The sequence below is a fragment of the Lissotriton vulgaris genome, chromosome 10 (assembly GCF_964263255.1).
Source record: "Lissotriton vulgaris chromosome 10, aLisVul1.2, whole genome shotgun sequence".
NCBI classification, from domain to species: domain Eukaryota; kingdom Metazoa; phylum Chordata; class Amphibia; order Caudata; family Salamandridae; genus Lissotriton; species Lissotriton vulgaris.
In genome coordinates this window covers 56202121-56228623 of record NC_141698.1, presented here as the reverse complement: position 1 = coordinate 56228623, position 26503 = coordinate 56202121, and the positions used below count along the sequence as shown (strand labels likewise).

At 47.4% G+C, this 26503-nt stretch overlaps 1 protein-coding gene across 1 annotated transcript in view; it reads left to right on the top strand.

Annotated features, from left to right (window-relative positions):
• Nucleotides 1-26503, top strand: part of USP31 (ubiquitin specific peptidase 31) — a 194813-nt gene that overhangs the window by 34739 nt on the left and 133571 nt on the right. The window contains exon 2 of the mRNA XM_086940436.1: nt 2600-2737. Coding sequence (XP_086796562.1) covers nt 2600-2737 — 138 coding nt within the window. The remainder of the gene's footprint in view (nt 1-2599; nt 2738-26503) is intronic.

The following is a 26503-nucleotide window of genomic DNA, read 5'->3' as shown; positions in this document are numbered from 1 at the left end:
CTTTTTCTAGGGTGAAAGAGTTAAACAGTGCGCCGCTCTTCCTAGGAACGGTGCCCACATTTTCGCAACCTTTTGCCAATGCCCCGTGGCACAGACGCCGCCAGCTCTCGCCGCTACAAAAGCCGGCCTCCAAAGTGCCCCCGCCATGGTGGGGTTCCAGTCTGCAGGTAAAACGAGCTCCCACTTCGGGGCTGAAAACAGAATCTGGTTAGATTGTAAAACGAGAGCCTTTCTTTCCGAAACCGCACAAAACACTTACAGAAAAATCACACCCCTCGCCTCTCTATTTTTTGGGGTGGGCGTGGAGTCCTCGGAATGCGAGAGAAAGGGCTTTGTGAGTTTAATTGTGAGGTTAGTTAAACGGGGAAAACACAAACCCAGCGTACTTTTCACCGAGGCGGTACGGCTTTAAAATTGCCATTGTATACTCTGAGTGAGGAAACTTTCCCTAAAGAGCCGCATCTCTGGTTTCCTTTTGTCATTTTTTTCCCCTGCATATGTCACCTTCTTTTTGAATGTATCAGAAAAGGGCCCGCTCGGTGTGCCTTTGTTTCTTCCTCTCTTGCTGCGGTTTCACCTCTTCCTATTCCCTATCTATCACCTGATACTTTTGATTCTGGACGCGAGGTTTGACTTTCTGTGTGTTCTCAGAGCAGAGACGTGGCACGCGCTCTTAGTGCTGCAGACTGAGAGACCCCGGGATGTTGAGGCTGTTGCTCTGAAAAGAAAGTAAAAAGATGCATAGACATTCATTGTTCAGCACCAACAAACAATGTCCCCACAAATGGGCTATTTATTTCATTATTGCACTCTAATAATGTTTAATGCTTTGATGACTCACCTGTGACTTGATTGCTTTGTTGTTATTTCCCCGTTTTACTTTTTCACTGTTAAATTTTGTTTCTGCTTGCTCGCCCTTCGCTGTTTCATGTGGCGTATTCAGCAAGGTGATATGGTTGGCTTCGCGGTGTTACATACTCCCTACAGGGTCAATATTTTGCCATGAAAAGCAGTTGCACAAATATATGTTTTACTTTTTGGCAGTCAACATCAATTGCTATTTACTGTAAAGTTTACAAATTGAATTTCAATAGACCACTAACTCCTGGAATTTTAAGAATCGTCTGTCGGGTAGGAAATACACACCCAGTCTGCCCAAAGGACAGTGTGCTTAGTATTAACTGGCCACCTCCATTGCCTGGTGTATGAGCATCCGGGAGTACCACCTCGGCAAGGTGCCAGCTCTTGGTGTGAGGACAGCCTCTGTCAGCCCACTAGTGTGGGTGGTCACCTTGAAGGTCAAGGCATTTCCCTGTCCGTCATCCCTCCAACCGCTCCAAGCGCAAGAAACCTTCAGCAATGACACTGAAGAGTGCTTGAGCAAATGAGCTTAAAATCCTGGGCGCAAGACCAATGTCAATTAAGTCCGGGGAAAAGAAATGCTCCGTAATAGAGATTGATGACTCGCTTTATGTATGGCCTCAGGAAGGAATCATTTAAATTAATATATTAAATGACAGTTTTAAAAAACAGCCGTTTTGTTTCTTGGCATTTAGTCGAGTATTTACTTTGTGTTGATGAGCCATACATTCTCCCTCTAACAAGCAAGGACACATTTATTCTCGCGCTGCCTGCTGATTCCCCTCCAGTAATCACCTCGCTACTTAAAACAAGCACTGCCGTTGCCAATAGGTCTCGCAGTAGGAAAGTTGGAGCTATTGGTTTTGAAAATGACAAAGCCCTTTATGTTTTTAAAATGAAAACAAAAATAAAAGGCATTATTATTTGCAATTGTAATAGCTCCAACTTTCCTACTGCGAGACCTATTGGCAACGCCAGTGCTTGTTAATGATTTTTTTATTGTGTGTAGTACTATATTCTGATAGTATTGCCTGTACCCCTCCTTTTTTTTCTCTTTTTAAAAAATTGAAGACCAGAGGTATTGGAGAACCTTCTCCACCTATGTCCGGGATTAGGCTCTCGTGTTACAAACATCTGAGACTCTTGAGAGCACCCATGCTATAGAAACAGGTCTCAGAAATATTTCTTCTGTTAACCTTTTTTTCTAAACTTATCTCTGTTCTCTATTCATTTTGTATTTATTATTCCTTCATGGCCCTCTGATACCTCATCGCCAAAGTCCCATATATCTTGTAACATGTAAACAAATAAAGATGGTTGATGTTTGTTTAAAATCTACTAATTATTTGAGGCGGCTTAATGGTAACTCCCATGTAGAACATAGTTTGTTTGTTTTTTAAATTCAGATGGTGGTTTCATGGCCCTCTGATACCTCATCGCCAAAGTCCCATATATCTTGTAACATGTAAACAAATAAAGATGGTTGATGTTTGTTTAAAATCTACAAATTATTTGTGGCGGCTTAATGGTAACTCCCATGTAGAACATAGTTTGTTTGTTTTTTAAATTCAGATGGTGGTTTCATGGCCCTCTGATACCTCATCGCCAAAGTCCCATATATCTTGTAACATGTAAACAAATAAAGATGGTTGATGTTTGTTTAAAATCTTCAAATTATTTGTGGCGGCTTAATGGTAACTCCCATGTAGAACATAGTTTGTTTGTTTTTTAAATTCAGATGGTGGTTTCCAAGAATGCACTGCAGTACCGTGGGAACTCCCAGCATGACGCGCAAGAATTCCTTCTCTGGCTATTAGACAGGGTGCATGAAGACCTTGACAGTGTTGTCAAGCACAATGGGGGACCACCCATTAAGGTAAGAACTCTGCTGCCGCTAATGTAAAGGTGATTGAACAGAGAAGCATATGGAATTTGTGGATAGACTAGGGTGTGGACATTTTGGATGACATCTGTGATGACAATATCCACTCATTGTGACTGAATCCTATATTTATGTTGGAGTTGAGGTGATTCAACATACTATACTTCTGCTCAGTTTTCCATCCCCATTCAAGTGATAATGGACATAAATGCCGGATGTATAGCATAATTTGTCAAGTCACCTACGTTTAGTGGATTTTACCTTTTTTTTTCTTCTTCTTTTTTTAAATAGTATTCACCCACTCAACAAATGTCTCCATAGAGTTTATTGGTGGTACACCCTATTTAAATGTTGACCATCCTCCAAAGAAGAGCTCATACTGTTTTAACCTTAACAGGATCACCCTCTTAAAGACTTAACATGACCCCCCCCCCCCCCCAATTTTAAGTCCAAAGGTCGACAAATAATGAATTTGACACTGATAATACACGTTCTGTCTGTCCCTATGGACAGCCCTCCATCGTTTGCTAAAATAAACTAGACAGATTCCTGAGATGAGCACAGTGGATTAAAACTTTAGAGCAATGCCTACAACTCCGGTATGAGTTAAACCACGCAAGTAGATAAGCTTTCATCCTACATTATTCGACAATCTGCAGTGCCTAAAAATCATTGCGAAGTTGGGGAAATAACATCCACACGCTATAAACATCCTTGTTGCACAGAACCTGCCTATAGCAGTGTATTGCAACTATTTAAATTGGGCACGGGCCTACACATCCACTAGTGGAAAGGCTATTGTCAAAAGAAGCCACAGCTTTTCTCACAGATTTGTAACAGACATTGGTTTTTATTCACAACTTTGTTTGAAATATGCCTCTGAAACGCACCTTGGGTACGCTTAGTCTTTAACTTGTTTAACATGAAGTACTACTTGCATCCTATTTTTTACGGTAAATGGTGCACCATATAACTGTCAAACTACACAACCATAGATGCCTCCATGCCTTATGCCATTATACTGTGCACCAACACATGTCCACAAAGTAAGTCTATGCTGTATATAGCTATAGGGCCTTTACTAACCACTTTATTTTTTGAAATGATGCAAGGGCTTGTGGAGCAACGTGAGCAGCAGTATCATGTCATGAGTTATATTATTAATGATGATGTAACTTGGCATGCCATAAGTGATGTAATATGTGAGGCCATAAGCAGTGTCTGGCTGAGCGCAAGTTATGATTAGCTCAATAAATTATAATTGTTGAATGTTTTTTTTCTCTCTCAATTTTTCTCTTCAATTTATTAAATGTTAGTTCTTATCTCATTTCAATCCCTAACTATAACGTCACTTTATATGACCTGTCTAATAATATCCTCAATGTGTCATCATATGTAGTATGAGATAGAAGAATCTAAAAAAGAGGCTAGACCAATTCATATTACTCCCATTGGTTTTTCAGATCAGCAAGACTCAAAAAAAAGAAACTCTGCCCAAGCGGGCTTTTGTATCTGGTGTGACCCAAAATCAGATCCATCACATATTCCAACCCATTGTGTAATCATAGATAGTAAAAGTCGCAATCTGTAACCTAAGTGGGTTAAATGGATTAGTTACCGTGTACCATCTGGTCTAATTACATTATATTGGAGATCCCCCCTGAGTGCCCTCCCATACTCTTATTCTCATTATCTCAAAAACCATAAACCCACACAGTGTAAGCTAGGAATTACACCTAATCATCTACAATAAAATCTTCTCCAACTGAATAAAATAATAATTAACTGCAATTTTTATCTGTGATACACCATATCAAGATTAATAGGGAATGAGACGAGTAGGGGACTCTTACCCAGATGGGTACCACTGCATCTCATTCAAGATTCTGTTCCTTTCAGCCTGAAACGTAAGTAAAAAGACTCATCAAACAAAAAAAAAATTAGAAACAATTTCATACAAGCTCATGCAACGCTTAATGCCACCAGTCTGCGTCCCAAGCATTTAATAGCCAGCATTCCGTACGGCAAGATATTGAGATTAAAACGTATCTGTAGCTCCACCACGGATTTTGGTCAATGCCTCAATGATATGCTTATAAGATTAAAAGCACTAGGGTACACTGATAAAAACATTACATCAGGCCATGGACAAGGCCAAACTAAGATCTAGAGAGAACCTTTTTAAATCTAAGGAATCCATTGATTCTGGCGCAGAAATACAGGTGGCTACAGGGTAGGTAATTACTGCAAATGAATGCCCCAGAGTGATAACTACATTTAGTAGTGAAGAAAGAAAGATCAGGGCCACTGCAAAGAAAATTGGCCCATTTTGTTAACAGATGCAGCGCTCAACCCCAGGCTACCTAATACTCCCACTATTACATTCAGGAGAGCCAAGAATATGGGTGCAGTTTTAGATAAAAATAGCCCAGAAACCAGACAGAACACAATGTGACTTCAACCTGCACATGGATTCTGAAAATGCACCAGCTGTAGAGCCTGTAAATATGGAGTTAATACGACTCATTCTCTAACTCCTTTTAGTACACGAGAGGTGGCAATTTCAGGCAATTTTAATTGCAAAACGGATTTTGCCGAATATGTCCTGGCGTGCACCTGCGGCTTGAACTACATTGGTAGCACAAAGCTGCAGGTGCATGCCAGGATTTTGCAGCATCTACGTACTATCCTGCATAGTGACCCCACTTACCCAGTGGCATGTCATTTTAAAAGAATTCATAACGATGACGTGGCCTGTCTAAAATATTTTGTGGTGGGGCAGTTCCCAAAACGCGCAGGGGTGGAATCCGTGAGCACCAGCTGAGACAACTCGAAACTAAAATGATCTTGGAGTTCGACAGCAAATGGCTGAATGGGTTGAATAATACTGAAGAGATGGATAACTTTCTTGATTTCCCCATATACAATCTGGATTATTCACTATAGCAAATTAATAACATATCTGTGTCGCCCCTCTGCTGCTGATTAAGCATACTTAGTTAAGTTATATTTGTGATGCTATCTTAATATATAGATTCCCTAATATTAAGTATAAAATGAAATTAATCTCTTTCCTGAAACAACATATATAACTCTGACAGTGTATCTGATAATTTATTTTGTTGCCTCTTTTTGCACTATTTTTACCTATATGATGAATTTTTAATGTTATTTATGATTTTAGCAATATTATCCCAAAATTGGTGTTTTATATTGTTAATAATATTGATACATATCTTGAATCATACTGTTTGCACGTTATAGCTTTTTTGCACCATTTTGCACAGTGAATTAGTTGCTGCTTTGCTATTTGCACTGTCCTAACCATTGAGGAGTTAATGGATTTTGTACAATTTATGCAGTCACCATAATTGCAGGAAGTGGAGTCCCAATGTGAAATAATATTTTTTGTATTTATACAGAAATAGTAACAACATTGACTTTGAAGGATGAGGCACATTGGTCGTCATTTGTGTAATAGATGTATTTATACAATGTTATACACCTCTATATGTAGTATTTTGTGATTGCATAGTGGAGCGTTAATGCATTTTAGAGATTTAACTCGTTACACTGTACTACAAAGTATAATCCATACGATACAAAATCCGAAGTATTTTTTCACTCCCTATGGTCACATGTCCAGACACGTGTTGTGGGTGGGAGTGCACTTCACAGCATTTATAAACAAACTATGTTCACTGTGACCGGTGTGTGAACAAGGGCTCGATAAGCGTCACTGCTGTAACCTGGGTTAAATAAAGAACATCTCGCCTGATCTTCGTGGTCCGTCTCCTTCGCCAGTTCCTGTCCGCTGGAGGTTGTTGGGAGTGATATTTCATTTGAGATATATATACTATCCCCTAGAACTAGCCATTCTGATTTAGCAGTATTATGAAAGAAACACTACATATGAAGTGTTATGATGATGGATACTGAGCTCTTCTTATGTATTCCAACAATAAGGATCGTAGTTCCCAAGTCGATAATCCATCTGTATTCTTTGTCTTAGCTTATGTTCCCTATTACTGCCCCGACATTCAGAAATGTGTTCAGTAGCAAAGTGGGATAGTGAGTTCCTATTGTGCAAATGTTCAAAATGTCTTGCTATTAGCTAAGGTTGATTGTCCTTGTCGCTAGTTTGCATTTTTTTTTAACTGTATGAATCAAGCTACCTATGTACCATTTTTTACAAGGGTACTCCAGAGCCTTGATGATGTGCTGCACGTGAGAAACTGTTTCATTTCTTTTTTCCTTTAACAAATGGTACCCTGTGAGACCTCCTACTGGGGCTATGCTTGCACGCTTTCCTTTTTTTACAAGGGTGTAAACCTCTTAAGTTCCTCGATCCTCTAGTTGTAATATCGCTCTTGACTAGGAAATCCCTGAGGTTTTTCATTCACTTGTATGTATAATTGGGTTTATCTTGAATAAGTGAATCCAAGGTGGAATCCGTGGTCACTATGCCCCTTTCCTCACAATATTGGAGACTCTATAAGTTTCATTACTATAAGTGCTAATAAATCTCATAGTAGGATTATTACCAAATGTAACTTTTGGAGACTTTGTACAAAATGCTTTCTCTAGAGAACTAGCATGTTTTTGCTCTTTTCAAAACCCAGTCTGTGTGTGTGTGTGTGTGTGTGTATGTATATATGTGTGTGTATGTATATATGTGTGTGTATGTATATATGTATGTGTATGTATATATGTATGTGTGTGTGTGTATATATATATATATATATATATATATATATATATTCACTGAAAAAACCATAGGTTATAGACCATATATAGTTAGGGATTAGCATTTAAAAAACCTTATTTTATTTGCACAAAACCATTGAAATTCCATATATAGTTAGTTGCACTAACTATATATCGCGGACCCGCAATCCACTGCTAATGATGTCACATATTACATCATTCATGACATGGTCAGTGACATCACTGATGACATCACTGATGACATCTCAAATGACATCACTGATGACATCACTGATGACATCACTGATGACAACACCCAGTGACTGTATGTTTCTGTAAAGTTAAAATATGTCTTACATATTGAAGAATGAGTGGATGTATAAGTGTCTGGATGAAGGATTTAGTAGGTGCATGACTGACTGTATGAGAGAATGATTAAATGTGTCTCACTGAGTGTATGGGTTAGTGATTAAAGTGTCTTAATTTGGCAATCATTATTTATGTTGTTCTGTAAACTGCTGCATGTTTAAATCAGTAGCTATATCAGTAACTATATGGGTTATTGAATGGTTGCCCAAGTATTTGTATGGGAGACTGAGTATGTGTGTGGGTGGCTGGGAGGTGTATAACTCTGTGCATAGATGTGTGAGCAGTTGATTCCCTAGGTGTATGGGTTCAAAAGTGCATGTAGAAACAGCTGTATGGAGTGTTGACTGTGTGCATGAGTATATTGGTGAGTGAATGGATATCTCAGTGCTACATGTCAAAGTAAGTACATATGTAAAACACACTCCATGTGAGAGTTGACATATATAAATAACTGAACATAAGAGCCAGTGAATGTGTGAGTGGCTGTATGAATCATTGTGAACTTGTATCAAGGATTGTATAAGAGAGTAAATATGTGTTACTATATGTTTGAATAAGTAAGGTGTGTATAACTGTATAGTTGAGGAAATGGAGATGTGATTGATTCTTTGCATGACTGACTAGGTGTGTAAGTAACTCCATGGATGTGTGACAGTCTGTGAGTGCCTGTTTACACTGAGTGTATCTAAGGTTATATTAGAGTCTGAAGATGTATTATCACATAAATGATATCATCAGTGATGTAATCAGTAATGTCAAATGAGATGTCAGTGATGTCATCAGTGATGTCATTTGAGATGTCATCAGTGATGTCATCAGTGATGTCATTTGAGATGTCATCAGTGATGTCATCAGTGATGTCACTGACCATGTCATGAATGATGTAATATGTGACATCATTAGCAGTGGATTGCGGGTCCGCGATATATAGTTAGTGCAACTAACTATATATGGAATTTCAATGGTTTTGTGCAAATAAAATAAGGTTTTTTAAATGCTAATCCCTAACTATATATGGTCTATAACCTATGGTTTTTTCAGTGAATTTTCAAGGTTTTGTAAATGCAAATTCCTAACTATATATGGTCTATAACCTATGGTTTTTTCTGTGAATTTCATTGGTTTTTTAAAAGCTAATATCTATAGCTGTAAAATATATTCTTTATTAAGTGACGTATCACGTAGCCCGTGAGACGCCTCATGATGCATCGCATAACCGTGACGTATTGTCTCTGCAGCGCAAACCAAACCCAAAACGTAAGCGCGCCAGAACACGCTTAAAGATATATATATATTTTTTTAACCTTAATTAGACAAAATCCACACGTGCACATATCACAAACGTTCAAAAAACACAATATGTCGGACTCCCGTTACGCTGCCGGTTAGCTGCCCGGTTAACGTACAAGGAAGCACCTTTACCGCGAAAAATCGCAATTTTTTTTTCTTTTGCCTCGCAGGGAACTTTAATAGCCCCCTCATCAATCCTAGGGGTTCAGGAGGGGTCTGCCTTACCCCTTTCATTCATTTACACCTTTTTTTTTCCACCTCTTGTCTCTCGATCCTACCGAGAGACAAGATGGCGGCCGCTCTGGACTGTTTACAATGTTGACAGCCAATCAGCTACTCCTCAGGATTTTTTTTTTTTGGGGCCCCGCGTGGTTTTATAATATCCCCCTCATCAATCCTATGGGGTCAGAAGGGGTCTACCTTGCCCTCTTTCCTTCATTTCCCCCTTTGTTTTGGTCTCCTCTTGTCTCTTGATCCTACCGAGAGACAAGATGGCGGCCGCTCCGGACTGTTTACAATGTTGACAGCCAATCAGCTACTCCTCAGACTCCCGTTACACTGCCGGTTAGCTTCCCGGTTAGCTGCCCAGTTAGCTGCCCGGTTCGCTTACCAAGACGCGTCTCTACGGCGAAAAAATCGGATTTTTTTTTTTTTTTTTTTGGGGCCCGGCGTGGCTCTATAATATCCCCCTCATCAATCCTAGGGGGTCAGGAGGGGTCTACCTTGCCCTCTTTCCTTCATTTCCCCCTTTGTTTTGGTCTCCTCTTGTCTCTTGATCCTACCGAGAGACAAGATGGCGGCCGCTCCGGACTGTTTACAATGTTGACAGCCAATCAGCTACTCCTCAGACTCCCGTTACACTGCCGGTTAGCTTCCCGGTTAGCTGCCCAGTTAGCTTCCCGGTTCGCTTACCAAGACGCGTCTCTACGGCGAAAAAATCGGATTTTTTTTTTTTTTTTTTGGGGCCCGGCGTGGCTCTATAATATCCCCCTCATCAATCCTAGGGGGTCAGGAGGGGTCTACCTTGCCCCCTTTCCTTCATTTCCCCCTTTGTTTTGGCCTCCTCTTGTCTCTCGATCCTACCGAGAGACAAGATGGCGGCCGCACCGGACTGTTTAGAATGTTGACAGACACCGGAGAGCCAATCAGCTTCGCTTTGCAAAGTTCCGATACGCGAAAGGTTCGCTAACCGGATAGCTGCCCGGAGCGCTGTTACAGATATATATCTTGATTTAAACGTTAATTTCTCAAAATCCACTGAAGCACATATATTGAGACCTAGCAAAGGCACATCGGGCTAACAGTCCCTACAATTTTGCCAAGTTTCGTGGAAATCCATTCAGCCGTTCGGGCTAAAAGTGAGTCCAACCGCCCTATGGAAATTAACATGGGAAAAACGCGTTTTGGGACCCCCCTTTTTTCTCGGCCCCCCCTTGACGAACCCCCCCCAAATTTTCAGGAGCTGCTCAGAAACAAAATGTGCCATTTTCCTGAAAATTTCAGCCGATTCCGTCCACAAACGCCAAAGTTATTAGACATAGAATTTTCAAAAGTCCCATAGGAAAAAAATCCTAACTATATATACCTACTGGCTATCGCCAGTAGGTAATATATATATATATATATATATATATATATATATATATTACCTACTGGCGGTCGCCAGTAGGTATATATAGTTAGGATTTTTTCTCTATGGGATTTTTGAAAATTCTATGTCTAATAACTTTGGCGTTTGTGGACGGAATTGGCTGAAATTTTCAGGAAAATGGAACATTTTGTTTCTGAGCAGCACCTGACAATTTGGGGGGGTTTCATCAAGGGGGGGCCGAAAAAAAAGGGGGGTCCCAAAACGCGTTTTTCCCATGTTAATTTCCATAGGGCGATTGGCCTCACTTTTAGCTCGAACGGCTGAATGGATTTGCACGAAACTTGGCAAAATTGTAGGGACTGTTAGCCCGATGTGCCTTTGCTAGGTCTCAATATATGTGCTCCAGTGGATTTTGAGTAATTTAGGTTCAAAAAAAGATATATATCTGGGCGGAGCCTAACCACACATCTGATCTGATTGGCTGTCAGCACTTCATCCAAGAAGTGTTGGCAGCCATCTTGGGACCAATATACATGATAGCACCTCATTAAAAAGCATTGTAGTTAATAGAGGGTTTTAGGACTTTAGTTACATTATAAATCATTTGTTGATGGTACCATACTCGTTTTAGGAATTGTGGTGGGTTCTAAGGTGATTTTACCATGTGAAAAAACCTTCTGCTGTGATATCATGAATATTGTTTGAAAGTAAACTAATATCTCATGATTTTCCCACAGTGGTTTGGAAGGGGATCTATAGGCTAAACTGAAAGCATATTTTCTGTAAATTCACATTATCTTTCTCAGTCATGTGAAAATGAAGTCTGACATTCTCAGTAAAACATGTACATCCAACAAGGACAGAGACTGTCAGTTGATTCCTTTGTGTTCTACTGCAGCCTCCTAGAGTGTTCTAAAGAACAACTAGAGCGCTAACAGTCCTACTTATTACAAAGGTATGGCACACCTGAAGCCATCTTGATTGGAATAAAGTGGTAACTCTTAAAACATTTAATTTAAAAAGAAACAACATGAGGGGTATATTTTGCCATAGAAAGTATGATTAGTGCTGCAGAATGAAAAATTAGGGCACATTTTGAGTGACTTCTCAAATCCTTTTCTATTTCATTAAAACATTCTGACATGCAGTCTCCCAAAATGGCCACCAGAGACAAAAGAGCCCAAATGTAGCCCAAATATCACCCAGATGTAGCCCAAGTATAGCCCAATGACAGAATGTCCCAGAGTGTTCTAAAGAACAACTAGAGCGCTAACAGTCCTACTTATTACAAAGGTATGGCACACCCGAAGCCATCTTGATTGGAATAAAGTGGTAACTCTTAAAACATTTAATTTAAAAAGAAACAACATGAGGGGGTATATTTTGCCATCGAAAGTATGATTAGTGCTGCAGAATGAAAAATTAGGGCACATTTTGAGTGACTTCTCAAATCCTTTTCTATTTCATTAAAACATTCTGACATGCAGTCTCCCAAAATGGCCACCAGAGACAAAAGAGCCCAAATGTAGCCCAAAAAATCACCCAGATGTAGCCCAAGTATAGCCCAATGACAGAATGTCCCAGAGTGTTCTAAAGAACAACTAGAGCGCTAACAGTCCTACTTATTACAAAGGTATAGCACACCTGGAGCCATCGTGATGGGAATAAAGTGGTAACTCTTAAAACATTTAATTTAAAAAGGAACAAAATGAGGGGGTATATTATGCAATAGAAGGTATTATTAGTGCTGCAGAAAGAAAAATTAGGGCACATTTTGAGTGACTTTTCAAATCCTCTTCTATTTCATTAAAAAATTCTGACATGCAGTCTCCCAAAATGGCCACCAGAGACAAAAGAGCCCAAATGTAGCCCAAATATCACCCAGATGTAGCCCAAGTATAGCCCAATGACAGAATGTCCCAGAGTGTTCTAAAGAACAACTAGAGCGCTAACAGTCCTACTTATTACAAAGGTATGGCACACCTGAAGCCATCTTGATTGGAATAAAGTGGTTACTCTTAAAACATTTAATTTAAAAAGGAACAAAATGAGGGGGTATATTTTGCCATATGAATTATGATTAGTGCTGCAGAAAGAAAAATTAGGGCACATTTTGAGTGACTTCTCAAACCCTCTTCAATTTCATTAAAAAATTCTGACATACAGTCTCCCAAGATGGCCACCAGAGACAAAAGAGCCTAAATGTAGCCCAAATATCACCCAGATGTACCCCAAGTATAGCCCAATGACAGAATGTCCCAGAGTGTTCTAAAGAACAACTAGAGCGCTAACAGTCTTACTTATGACAAAAGTATGGCACACCAGAAGCCATCTTGATTGGAATGAAGTGGTAAGTCTGAAAACACTCAATTTAAAAAGGAACAACATGAGGGGGTTAATTTTGCCATAGAAAGTATGATTAGTGCTTCAGAAAGAAAAATTAGGGATCATTTTGAGTGACTTCTCAAATCCTCTTCTATTTCATTAAAAAAATTCTGACATGCAGACTGAAACATGCACTTTGAATACCAGCAGCAGACGTCCCTGGTGAGCAGTAGCTTTACTACAGTGATCTAATGTGCAACTAGAGTGCTAACATTCAGAATTTATGGCAAATGTGTGACACATCTGAATGCCTTCTTGATGGAATCAAAGTAAACAAGCATTGAAAATGCAATAGATCTCGCCCTCGTTTAAGTTAAAGCCATTCTGTTTGTAATGAGGTGGCTTTTTAGGTCTCGCCTTTACCATTCTGCAGGAATGGGAAATGGGGAGAATTCAAGTCGGCTATTTTCTCTTCAAACCAAAGGGCTTTCAGCTCCGCGGTTTTCATGCTGTTCACGTGAACCACGTGATAACATGCACGCGCATTCAGGGCCAGCCAGCCCAGCACATCAAAGGGCTTCTCCTCCCCTAATTATTCATGGCCGGTCGCAGGCCGGCCGTACTTTCAGTTTCCCGGAACGGCTTCTCCTCACCTAATTAGGGGAGGAGAAGCCCTTTGATGTGCTTCACACCAATGCGCCTTAGTCATTCCTCTTGTTTGTATTTGCTTCCAGACTCCGATCTGCTCATGTGCACAAGACGCTTTACACATTACACTCATCTGCCTGAAGTGGGAGTTTTAAACAAGCAAAGCTGGTCCTTCTGTACTTGCAGTTTCACTTCTAATGTGTGTTGTTATTTATCATGATTTTTTTTAGCTGAGGTGTATCGCGCTCGTTCATGAGTTTGATCTCTTCATACTGTGAAATGTTTTCTAAGTTGTTTTTGATTGTCTTACCGCTGGAGGTCTCCCTGTGCTGCATTTAGCCTCTGACACATGCAACGCCACTCAACCATGCAACGCCACTCAACCATGCAACGCCACTCAACCATGCAACGCCACTCAACCATGCAACGCCACTCAACCATGCAACGCCACTCAACCATGCAACGCCACTCAACCATGCAACGCCACTCAACCATGCAACGCCACTCAACCATGCAACGCCACTCAACCATGCAACGCCACTCAACCATGCAACGCCACTCAACCATGCAACGCCACTCAACCATGCAACGCCACTCAACCATGCAACGCCACTCAACCATGCAACGCCACTCACACATGCAACGCCACTCACACATGCAACGCCACTCACACATGCAACGCCACTCACACATGCAACGCCACTCACACATGCAACGCCACTCACACATGCAACGCCACTCAACCACGCAACGCCACTCAACCACGCAACGCCACTCAACCACGCAACGCCACTCAACCACGCAACGCCACTCAACCACGCAACGCCACTCAACCACGCAACGCCACTCAACCACGCAACGCCACTCAACCACGCAACGCCACTCAACCACGCAACGCCACTCAACCACGCAACGCCACTCAACCACTCAACTACGCCACGCAACTACGCAACGCCACGCAACTACGCAACGCCACGGATGCAACGCCGCTCACACATGCAACGCCGCTCACACACGCAACGCCACTCACACACACATGCAACGCCACTCACTCACACATGCAACGCCACTCACTCACACATGCAACGCCACTCACACATGCAACGCCACTCACACATGCAACGCCACTCACACATGCAACGCCACTCACACATGCAACGCCACTCACACATGCAACGCCACTCACACATGCAACGCCACTCACACATGCAACGCCACTCACACATGCAACGCCACTCAACCACGCAACGCCACTCAACCACGCAACGCCACTCAACCACGCAACGCCACTCAACCACGCAACGCCACTCAACCACGCAACGCCACTCAACCACGCAACGCCACTCAACCACGCAACGCCACTCAACCACGCAACGCCACTCAACCACGCAACGCCACTCAACCACGCAACGCCACTCAACCACGCAACGCCACTCAACCACGCAACGCCACTCAACCACGCAACGCCACTCAACCACGCAACGCCACTCAACCACGCAACGCCACTCAACCACTCAACTACGCCACTCAACCACGCAACGCCACTCAACCACTCAACTACGCCACTCAACCACTCAACTACGCCACTCAACCACTCAACTACGCCACTCAACCACTCAACTACGCCACTCAACCACTCAACTACGCCACTCAACTACGCCACGCAACTACGCCACGCAACTACGCAACGCCACGCAACTACGCAACGCCGCTCACACATGCAACGCCGCTCACACATGCATGCAACGCCACTCACACATGCATGCAACGCCGCTCACACATGCATGCAACGCCACTCACACATGCATGCAACGCCACTCACACATGCATGCAACGCCACTCACACATGCATGCAACGCCACTCACACATGCAACGCCACTCACACATGCAACGCCACTCACACATGCAACGCCACTCACACATGCAACGCCACTCACACATGCAACGCCACTCAACCACGCAACGCCACTCAACCACGCAACGCCACTCAACCACGCAACGCCACTCAACCACGCAACGCCACTCAACCACGCAACGCCACTCAACCACGCAACGCCACTCAACCACGCAACGCCACTCAACCACGCAACGCCACTCAACCACGCAACGCCACTCAACCACGCAACGCCACTCAACCACGCAACGCCACTCAACCACGCAACGCCACTCAACCACTCAACTACGCCACTCAACTACGCCACTCAACTACGCCACGCAACTACGCCACGCAACTACGCCACGCAACTACGCCACGCAACTACGCAACGCCACGCAACTACGCAACGCCACGGATGCAACGCCGCTCACACATGCAACGCCGCTCACACACGCATGCAACGCCACTCACACACACATGCAACGCCACTCACACACACATGCAACGCCACTCACACACACATGCAACGCCACTCACACACACATGCAACGCCACTCACACACACATGCAACGCCACTCACACATGCAACGCCACTCACACATGCAACGCCACTCACACATGCAACGCCACTCACACATGCAACGCCACTCACACATGCAACGCCACTCACACATGCAACGCCACTCACACATGCAACGCCACTCACACATGCAACGCCACTCACACATGCAACGCCACTCACACATGCAACGCCACTCACACATGCAACGCCACTCACACATGCAACGCCACTCACACATGCAACGCCACTCACACATGCAACGCCACTCACACATGCAACGCCACTCACACATGCAACGCCACTCACACATGCAACGCCACTCACACATGCAACGCCACTCACACATGCAACGCCACTCAACCACGCAACGCCACTCAACCACGCAACGCCACTCAACCACGCAACGCCACTCAACCACGCAGCGCCACGCACGCACGCAGCGCCACGCACGCACGCACGCAGCGCCACGCACGCACGCAGCGCCACGCACGCAGCGCCACGCACGCACGCAGCGCCACGCCACTCAACCACGCGCACATGCAACGCCACTCAACCACGCGCACATGCAACGCCACTCAACCACGCGCACATGCAACGCCACTCAACCACGCGCACAGGCAACGCCACTCAACCACGCGCACAGGCAACGCCACTCAACCACGCGCACAGGCAACGCCACTCAACCACGCGCACAGGCAACGCCACTCAACCACGCACACATGCAACGCCACTCAACTACGCAACGCCACTCAACTACGCAACGCCACTCAACTACGCAACGCCACTCAACTACGCAACGCCACTCAACTACGCAACGCCACTCAACTACGCAACGCCACTCAACTACGCAACGCCACTCAACTACGCAACGCCACTCAACTACGCAACGCCACTCAACTACGCAACGCCACTCAACTACGCAACGCCACTCAACTACGCAACGCCACTCAACTACGCAACGCCACTCAACTACGCAACGCCACTCAACTACGCAACGCCACTCAACTACGCAACGCCACTCAACTACGCAACGCCACTCAACTACGCAACGCCACTCAACCACGCGCACAGGCAACGCCACTCAACCACGCGCACAGGCAACGCCACTCAACCACGCAACGCCACTCAACCACGCAACGCCACTCAACCACGCAACGCCACTCAACCACGCAACGCCACTCAACCACGCAACGCCACTCAACCACGCAACGCCACTCAACTACGCAACGCCACTCAACTACGCAACGCCACTCAACCACGCAACGCCACTCAACTACGCAGCGCCACGCACGCACGCAGCGCCACGCACGCACGCAGCGCCACGCACGCACGCAGCGCCACGCACGCACGCACGCAGCGCCACGCACGCACGCACGCAGCGCCACGCACGCAGCGGCACGCACGCAGCGCCACGCACGCACGCAGCGCCACGCCACTCAACCACGCGCACATGCAACGCCACTCAACCACGCGCACATGCAACGCCACTCAACCACGCGCACATGCAACGCCACTCAACCACGCGCACATGCAACGCCACTCAACCACGCGCACAGGCAACGCCACTCAACCACGCGCACAGGCAACGCCACTCAACCACGCGCACAGGCAACGCCACTCAACCACGCGCACAGGCAACGCCACTCAACCACGCGCACAGGCAACGCCACTCAACCACGCACACATGCAACGCCACTCAACCACGCAACGCCACTCAACTACGCAACGCCACTCAACTACGCAACGCCACTCAACTACGCAACGCCACTCAACTACGCAACGCCACTCAACTACGCAACGCCACTCAACTACGCAACGCCACTCAACTACGCAACGCCACTCAACTACGCAACGCCACTCAACTACGCAACGCCACTCAACTACGCAACGCCACTCAACTACGCAACGCCACTCAACTACGCAACGCCACTCAACTACGCACCGCCACTCAACTACGCAACGCCACTCAACTACGCAACGCCACTCAACTACGCAACGCCACTCAACTACGCAACGCCACTCAACTACGCAACGCCACTCAACTACGCAACGCCACTCAACTACGCAACGCCACTCAACTACGCAACGCCACTCAACTACGCAACGCCACTCAACCACGCGCACAGGCAACGCCACTCAACCACGCAACGCCACTCAACCACGCAACGCCACTCAACCACGCAACGCCACTCGAACTACGCAACGCCACTCAACTACGCAACGCCACTCAACTACGCAACGCCACTCAACCACGCAACGCCACTCGAACTACGCAACGCCACTCGAACTACGCAACGCCACTCGAACTACGCAACGCCACTCGAACTACGCAACGCCACTCGAACTACGCAACGCCACTCGAACTACGCAACGCCACTCGAACTACGCAACGCCACTCGAACTACGCAACGCCACTCGAACTACGCAACGCCACTCGAACTACGCAACGCCACTCGAACTACGCAACGCCACTCGAACTACGCAACGCCACTCGAACTACGCAACGCCACTCGAACTACGCAACGCCACTCGAACTACGCAACGCCACTCAACTACGCAACGCCACTCAACTACGCAACGCCACTCAACTACGCAACGCCACTCAACTACGCAACGCCACTCAACTACGCAACGCCACTCAACTACGCAACGCCACTCAACTACGCAACGCCACTCAACTACGCAACGCCACTCAACTACGCAACGCCACTCAACTACGCCACTCAACTACGCCACTCAACTACGCCACTCAACTACGCAACGCCACTCAACTACGCAACGCCACTCAACTACGCAACGCCACTCAACTACGCAACGCCACTCAACTACGCAACGCCACTCAACTACGCAACGCCACTCAACTACGCAACGCCACTCAACTACGCAACGCCACTCAACTACGCAACGCCACTCAACTACGCAACGCCACTCAACCACGCAACGCCACTCAACCACGCGCACACGCAGCGCCACTCAACCACGCAACGCCACTCAACCACTCACACACGCAGCGCCACTCACACACGCAGCGCCACTCACACACGCAGCGCCACTCACACACGCAGCGCCACTCACACACGCAGCGCCACTCACGCACGCAGCGCCACTCACACACGCAGCGCCACTCACGCACGCAGCGCCACTCACGCACGCAGCGCCACGCACGCACGCAGCGCCACGCACGCAGCGCCACGCACGCAGCGCCACGCACGCAGCGCCACGCACGCAGCGCCACGCACGCAGCGCCACGCACGCAGCGCCACGCCACTCAACCACGCGCACATGCAACGCCACTCAACCACGCGCACATGCAACGCCACTCAACCACGCGCACATGCAACGCCACTCAACCACGCGCACATGCAACGCCACTCAACCACGCGCACATGCAACGCCACTCAACCACGCGCACAGGCAACGCCACTCAACCACGCGCACAGGCAACGCCACTCAACCACGCGCACAGGCAACGCCACTCAACCACGCACACATGCAACGCCACTCAACCACGCAACGCCACTCAACTACGCAACGCCACTCAACTACGCAACGCCACTCAACTACGCAACGCCACTCAACTACGCAACGCCACTCAACCACGCAACGCCACTCAACCACGCGCACACGCAGCGCCACTCAACCACGCAACGCCACTCAACCACTCACACACGCAGCGCCACTCACACACGCAGCGCCACTCACACACGCAGCGCCACTCACACACGCAGCGCCACTCACACACGCAGCGCCACTCACACACGCAGCGCCACTCACACACGCAGCGCCACTCACACACGCAGCGCCACTCACACACGCAGCGCCACTCACGCACGCAGCGCCACGCACGCACGCAGCGCCACGCACGCAGCGCCACGCACGCACGCAGCGCCACGCACGCAGCGCCACGCACGCAGCGCCACGCCACTCAACCACGCGCACATGCAACGCCACTCAACCACGCGCACATGCAACGCCACTCAACCACGCGCACATGCAACGCCACTCAACCACGCGCACATGCAACGCCACTCAACCACGCGCACATGCAACGCCACTCAACCACGCGCACAGGCAACGCCACTCAACCACGCGCACAGGCAACGCCACTCAACCACGCGCACAGGCAACGCCACTCAACCACGCACACATGCAACGCCACTCAACCACGCAACGCCACTCAACTACGCAACGCCACTCAACTACGCAACGCCACTCAACTACGCAACGCCACTCAACTACGCAACGCCACTCAACTACGCAACGCCACTCAACTACGCAACGCCACTCAACTACGCAACGCCACTCAACTACGCAACGCCACTCAACTACGCAACGCCACTCAACTACGCAACGCCACTCAACTACGCAACGCCACTCAACCACGCAACGCCACTCAACCACGCGCACAGGCAACGCCACTCAACCACGCGCACAGGCAACGCCACTCAACCACGCGCACAGGCAACGCCACTCAACCACGCGCACAGGCAACGCCACTCAACCACGCGCACAGGCAACGCCACTCAACCACGCGCACAGGCAACGCCACTCAACCACGCGCACATGCAACGCCACTCAACCACGCAACGCCACTCAACTACGCAACGCCACTCAACTACGCAACGCCACTCAACTACGCAACGCCACTCAACTACGCAACGCCACTCAACTACGCAACGCCACTCAACTACGCAACGCCACTCAACTACGCAACGCCACTCAACTACGCAACGCCACTCAACTACGCAACGCCACTCAACTACGCAACGCCACTCAACTACGCAACGCCACTCAACTACGCAACGCCACTCAACTACGCAACGCCACTCAACTACGCAACGCCACTCAACTACGCAACGCCACTCAACTACGCAACGCCACTCAACTACGCAACGCCACTCAACTACGCAACGCCACTCAACTACGCAACGCCACTCAACTACGCAACGCCACTCAACTACGCAACGCCACTCAACTACGCAACGCCACTCAACTACGCAACGCCACTCAACTACGCAACGCCACTCAACTACGCAACGCCACTCAACTACGCAACGCCACTCAACTACGCAACGCCACTCAACTACGCAACGCCACTCAACTACGCAACGCCACTCAACTACGCAACGCCACTCAACTACGCAACGCCACTCAACTACGCAACGCCACTCAACTACGCAACGCCACTCAACCACGCGCACAGGCAACGCCACTCAACCACGCAACGCCACTCACACACGCAGCGCCACTCACACACGCAGCGCCACTCACACACGCAGCGCCACTCACACACGCAGCGCCACTCACACACGCAGCGCCACTCACACACGCAGCGCCACTCACACACGCAGCGCCACTCACACACGCAGCGCCACTCACACACGCAGCGCCACTCACACACGCAGCGCCACTCACACACGCAGCGCCACTCACACACGCAGCGCCACTCACACACGCAGCGCCACTCACACACGCAGCGCCACTCACACACGCAGCGCCACTCACACACGCAGCGCCACTCACACACGCAGCGCCACTCACACACGCAGCGCCACTCACACACGCAGCGCCACTCACACACGCAGCGCCACTCACACACGCAGCGCCACTCACACACGCAGCGCCACTCACACACGCAGCGCCACTCACACACGCAGCGCCACTCACACACGCAGCGCCACTCACACACGCAGCGCCACTCACACACGCAGCGCCACTCACACACGCAGCGCCACTCACACACGCAGCGCCACTCACACACGCAGCGCCACTCACACACGCAGCGCCACTCACACACGCAGCGCCACTCACACACGCAGCGCCACTCACACACGCAGCGCCACTCACACACGCAGCGCCACTCACACACGCAGCGCCACTCACACACGCAGCGCCACTCACACACGCAGCGCCACTCACACACGCAGCGCCACTCACACACGCAGCGCCACTCACACACGCAGCGCCACTCACACACGCAGCGCCACTCACACACGCAGCGCCACTCAACTACGCGCACATGCAACGCCACTCAACTACGCGCCTACGCGCACACGCAACGCCACTCAACTACGCGCACACGCAACGCCACTCAACTACGCAACGCCACTCACACACGCAGCGCCACTCGCACACGCAACGCCACTCGCACACGCAACGCCACTCAACTACGCGCACACGCAACGCCACTCAACTACGCGCACACGCAACGCCACTCAACTACGCGCACACGCAACGCCACTCAACTACGCGCACACGCAACGCCACTCAACTACGCAACGCCACTCACACATGCAACGCCACTCAACCACGCGCACAGGCAACGCCACTCAACCACGCGCACAGGCAACGCCACTCAACCACGCGCACAGGCAACGCCACTCAACCACGCAACGCCACTCAACCACGCGCACATGCAACGCCACTCAACCACGCGCACAGGCAACGCCACTCAACCACGCGCACAGGCAACGCCACTCAACCACGCGCACACGCAGCGCCACTCACACACGCAGCGCCACTCACACACGCAGCGCCACTCACACACGCAGCGCCACTCACACACGCAGCGCCACTCACACACGCAGCGCCACTCACACACGCAGCGCCACTCACACACGCAGCGCCACTCACACACGCAGCGCCACTCACGCACGCAGCGCCACTCACGCACGCAGCGCCACTCACGCACGCAGCGCCACTCACGCACGCAGCGCCACTCACGCACGCAGCGCCACTCACGCACGCAGCGCCACGCACGCAGCGCCACGCACGCAGCGCCACGCACGCACACACGCAGCGCCACGCACGCACACACGCAGCGCCACGCACGCACGCAGCGCCACGCACACACGCAACGCCACGCGCACACGCAACGCCACTCAACTACGCGCACACGCAACGCCACTCAACTACGCGCACACGCAACGCCACTCAACTACGCGCACACGCAACGCCACTCAACTACGCGCACACGCAACGCCACTCAACTACGCGCACACGCAACGCCACTCAACTACGCGCACACGCAACGCCACTCAACTACGCGCACACGCAACGCCACTCAACTACGCGCACACGCAACGCCACTCAACTACGCGCACACGCAACGCCACTCAACTACGCGCACACGCAACGCCACTCAACTACGCGCACACGCAACGCCACTCAACCACGCGCACACGCAACGCCACTCAACCACGCGCACACGCAACGCCACTCAACCACGCGCACACGCAACGCCACTCAACCACGCGCACACGCAACGCCACTCAACCACGCGCACACGCAACGCCACTCAACCACGCGCACAGGCAACGCCACTCAACCACGCGCACAGGCAACGCCACTCAACCACGCGCACAGGCAACGCCACTCAACCACGCGCACAGGCAACGCCACTCAACCACGCGCACAGGCAACGCCACTCAACCACGCACACAGGCAACGCCACTCACACAGCCAATAGGTCTCGCAGTACGACAGTTGGTGCCATTACAATTGCAAATAACAATGCCTTTCACTTTGGTTATCATTTTAAATACATAAAGGGCTTTGTCATTTACAAAACCAATAGCTCCAACTTTCCTACTGCGAGACCTATTGGCAACGCCAGTGCTTGTTAGCTTTGCTTTTATTAGTGTTTTTTCAACTTTCATGTAAATAACATGCATCTGTATGCATATAAGTATATGTATGCATGCATTTATGTTTGTATTTATATAGATATACAGATGATATATGTTTATATATGTATGTATATATATATATTCACTGAAAAAACCATAGGCTGTAGACCATATATAGTTAGGAATTAGCATTTACAAAACCTTGAAAATTCACTGAAAAAACCATAGGTTATAGACCATATATAGTTAGGAATTAGCATTTACAAAACCTTGAAAATTCACTGAAAAAACCATAGGTTATAGACCATATATAGTTAGGAATTCGCATTTACAAAACCTTATTTTACTCACACAAAACCATTGAAATTCCATATATAGTTAGTTGCACTAACTATATATCGCGCACCCGCAATCCACTGCTGATGATGTCACATATTACGTCATTCATGACATGGTCAGTGACATCACTGATGACATCACTGATGACATCTCAAATGACATCACTGATATCTCAAATGACATCACTGATGACATCACTGATGACATCTCATTTGACATTACTGATCACATCACTGATGATATCATTCATGTGATAATACGATGAACCTCTTCAGACTCTAATATAACCTTAGATACAATCAGTGTAAACAGACACTCACAGACTGTCACTCATCCATGGAGTTACTCACACACCTAGTCAGTCATGCAAAGAATCAATCACACCTCCATTTCCTCAACTATACAGTTATACAAACTTTACTTATTCAAACATATACTAACACATATTTACTCTCTTATACACTCCCTGATACAAGTTCACAATGATCCATACAGCCACTCACACATTCACTGGCTCTTATGCACAGTTATTTATATATGTCAACTCTCACATGTACTGTGTTTTACATATGTACTTACTTTGACATGTAGCACTGAGATATCCATTCACTCACCAATACACTCATGCACACAGTCAACCGCCCATACAGCTGTTTCCACATGCACTTTTGAAACCATACATCTAGTGAATCAACTGCTCACACATCTATGCACAGAGTCATACACCTCCCAGCCACCCACACACACACTCAGTCTCCCATACAAATACTTGGGCAACCAATCAATAACCCATATAGTTACTCATATAGCTACTTATCAACACATGCAACAGTTTACAGAACAACAGACATAATGATGCACAAATTAAGACAGTTTAGTCACTAACCCATGCACTCAGTGAGACACATTTAATCACTCACTCATACAGTCAGTCATGCACCTACTAAATCCTTCATCCAGACACTTATACATCCACTCATTCTTCAATATGTAAGACATATTTTAACTTTACAGAAACATACAGTCACTGGATGTTGTCATCAGTGATGTCATCAGTGATGTCATTTGAGATGTCATCAGTGATGTAATCAGTGATGTCACTGACCATGTCATGAATGATGTAATATGTGACATCATCAGCAGTAGATTGCGGGTGCACGATATATAGTTAGTGCAACTAACTATATATGGAATTTCAATGGTTTTGTGTGAGTAAAATAAGGTTTTGTAAATGCGAATTCCTAACTATATATGGTCTATAACCTATGGTTTTTTCAGTGAATATATATACATATATATATATATATATATATATATATAAGCAAAACAAATTGTCCTGTCTCAGCGGGAGCACTGTCCAGTAGGTGCCAGCGTTGAGACCAGGACAGTGTCTCAAGAATTATTCAATACAAAGAAATTCAATCGCTGCACACTTCTTGGGTCTTCACGCAGTTTTATTATTCAAAACGTGCCACAATCCTACGCGTTTCGAAGCGTAGTTCCTGGTCACGGTAGTAATTGTGAATGGTCCCTTTTTAGTTTCTGTATTTATACTGATGCACACCAGTCTCATTATCTAGGGCATGCTGGGACTTGTAGTTGTCACCAATTTTCGCTCGAATTGAATCGCGCTCTGGGGGCCGCGCACACTAGCGGGGTGTGGATTTTGTTACCTCACTGAAAGCGTTCCCAGGGTTATTTGGAATCGTCGCTCTCTGTTCGCAGTCGTGCTATGCACGAGCGGAGTGGATCGTGAATCGGTGTGCCTGATCCTTTATCTTAGTGTGTAACTTTGGACGTCATGACAATTATGGGCTGAGTGCCCTACGTCCCCACTATGTAACACAGCCCGCATTGCACGATCCAAATTCGTAACTGTTTAACATTTTTAACAAGTTAGGTCTCGTATTTGAAACAGTCAGTCATCAACCACCCACTTTTTGTACAACTTTGTAGCTTTTTTATATTACAATAATTAAGGCATATTCTATTAGTAAATTGTCCAATGTCATAAATGGACATAAAGTTCTTCGTCCCAATTCAGGCCTGCCGGCTGCTTGGTACTGAATCTTATGATTAGCTTTGATTCTAGTCGTCTCAGTTTTTTGTTCGGTTACCCCCTCTTTCGTGCGGTTGGATGTTTGCCAGTCCAAAGTATTTTATGTCCGTCCAAGTTTTTGTCTCATGATTGGTCATATGTTTCGCAATGGCGTACGATTGGTCACCATTTTGGACTGCACGAATGTGTTGTAGAATTCTTGTTTTGAGGGAGCATGTTGTGCTACCAATATAGGATTTGCCACAGAAGCATTGTAGCATGTAGACAACAAATGTTGATTCGCATGTAATGCTTGTTCTTATCATGAAGTGTTTCCCTTCTGGGTCCTTGAGATTTTTCATATTTTGGTCTATCTTACATGCCT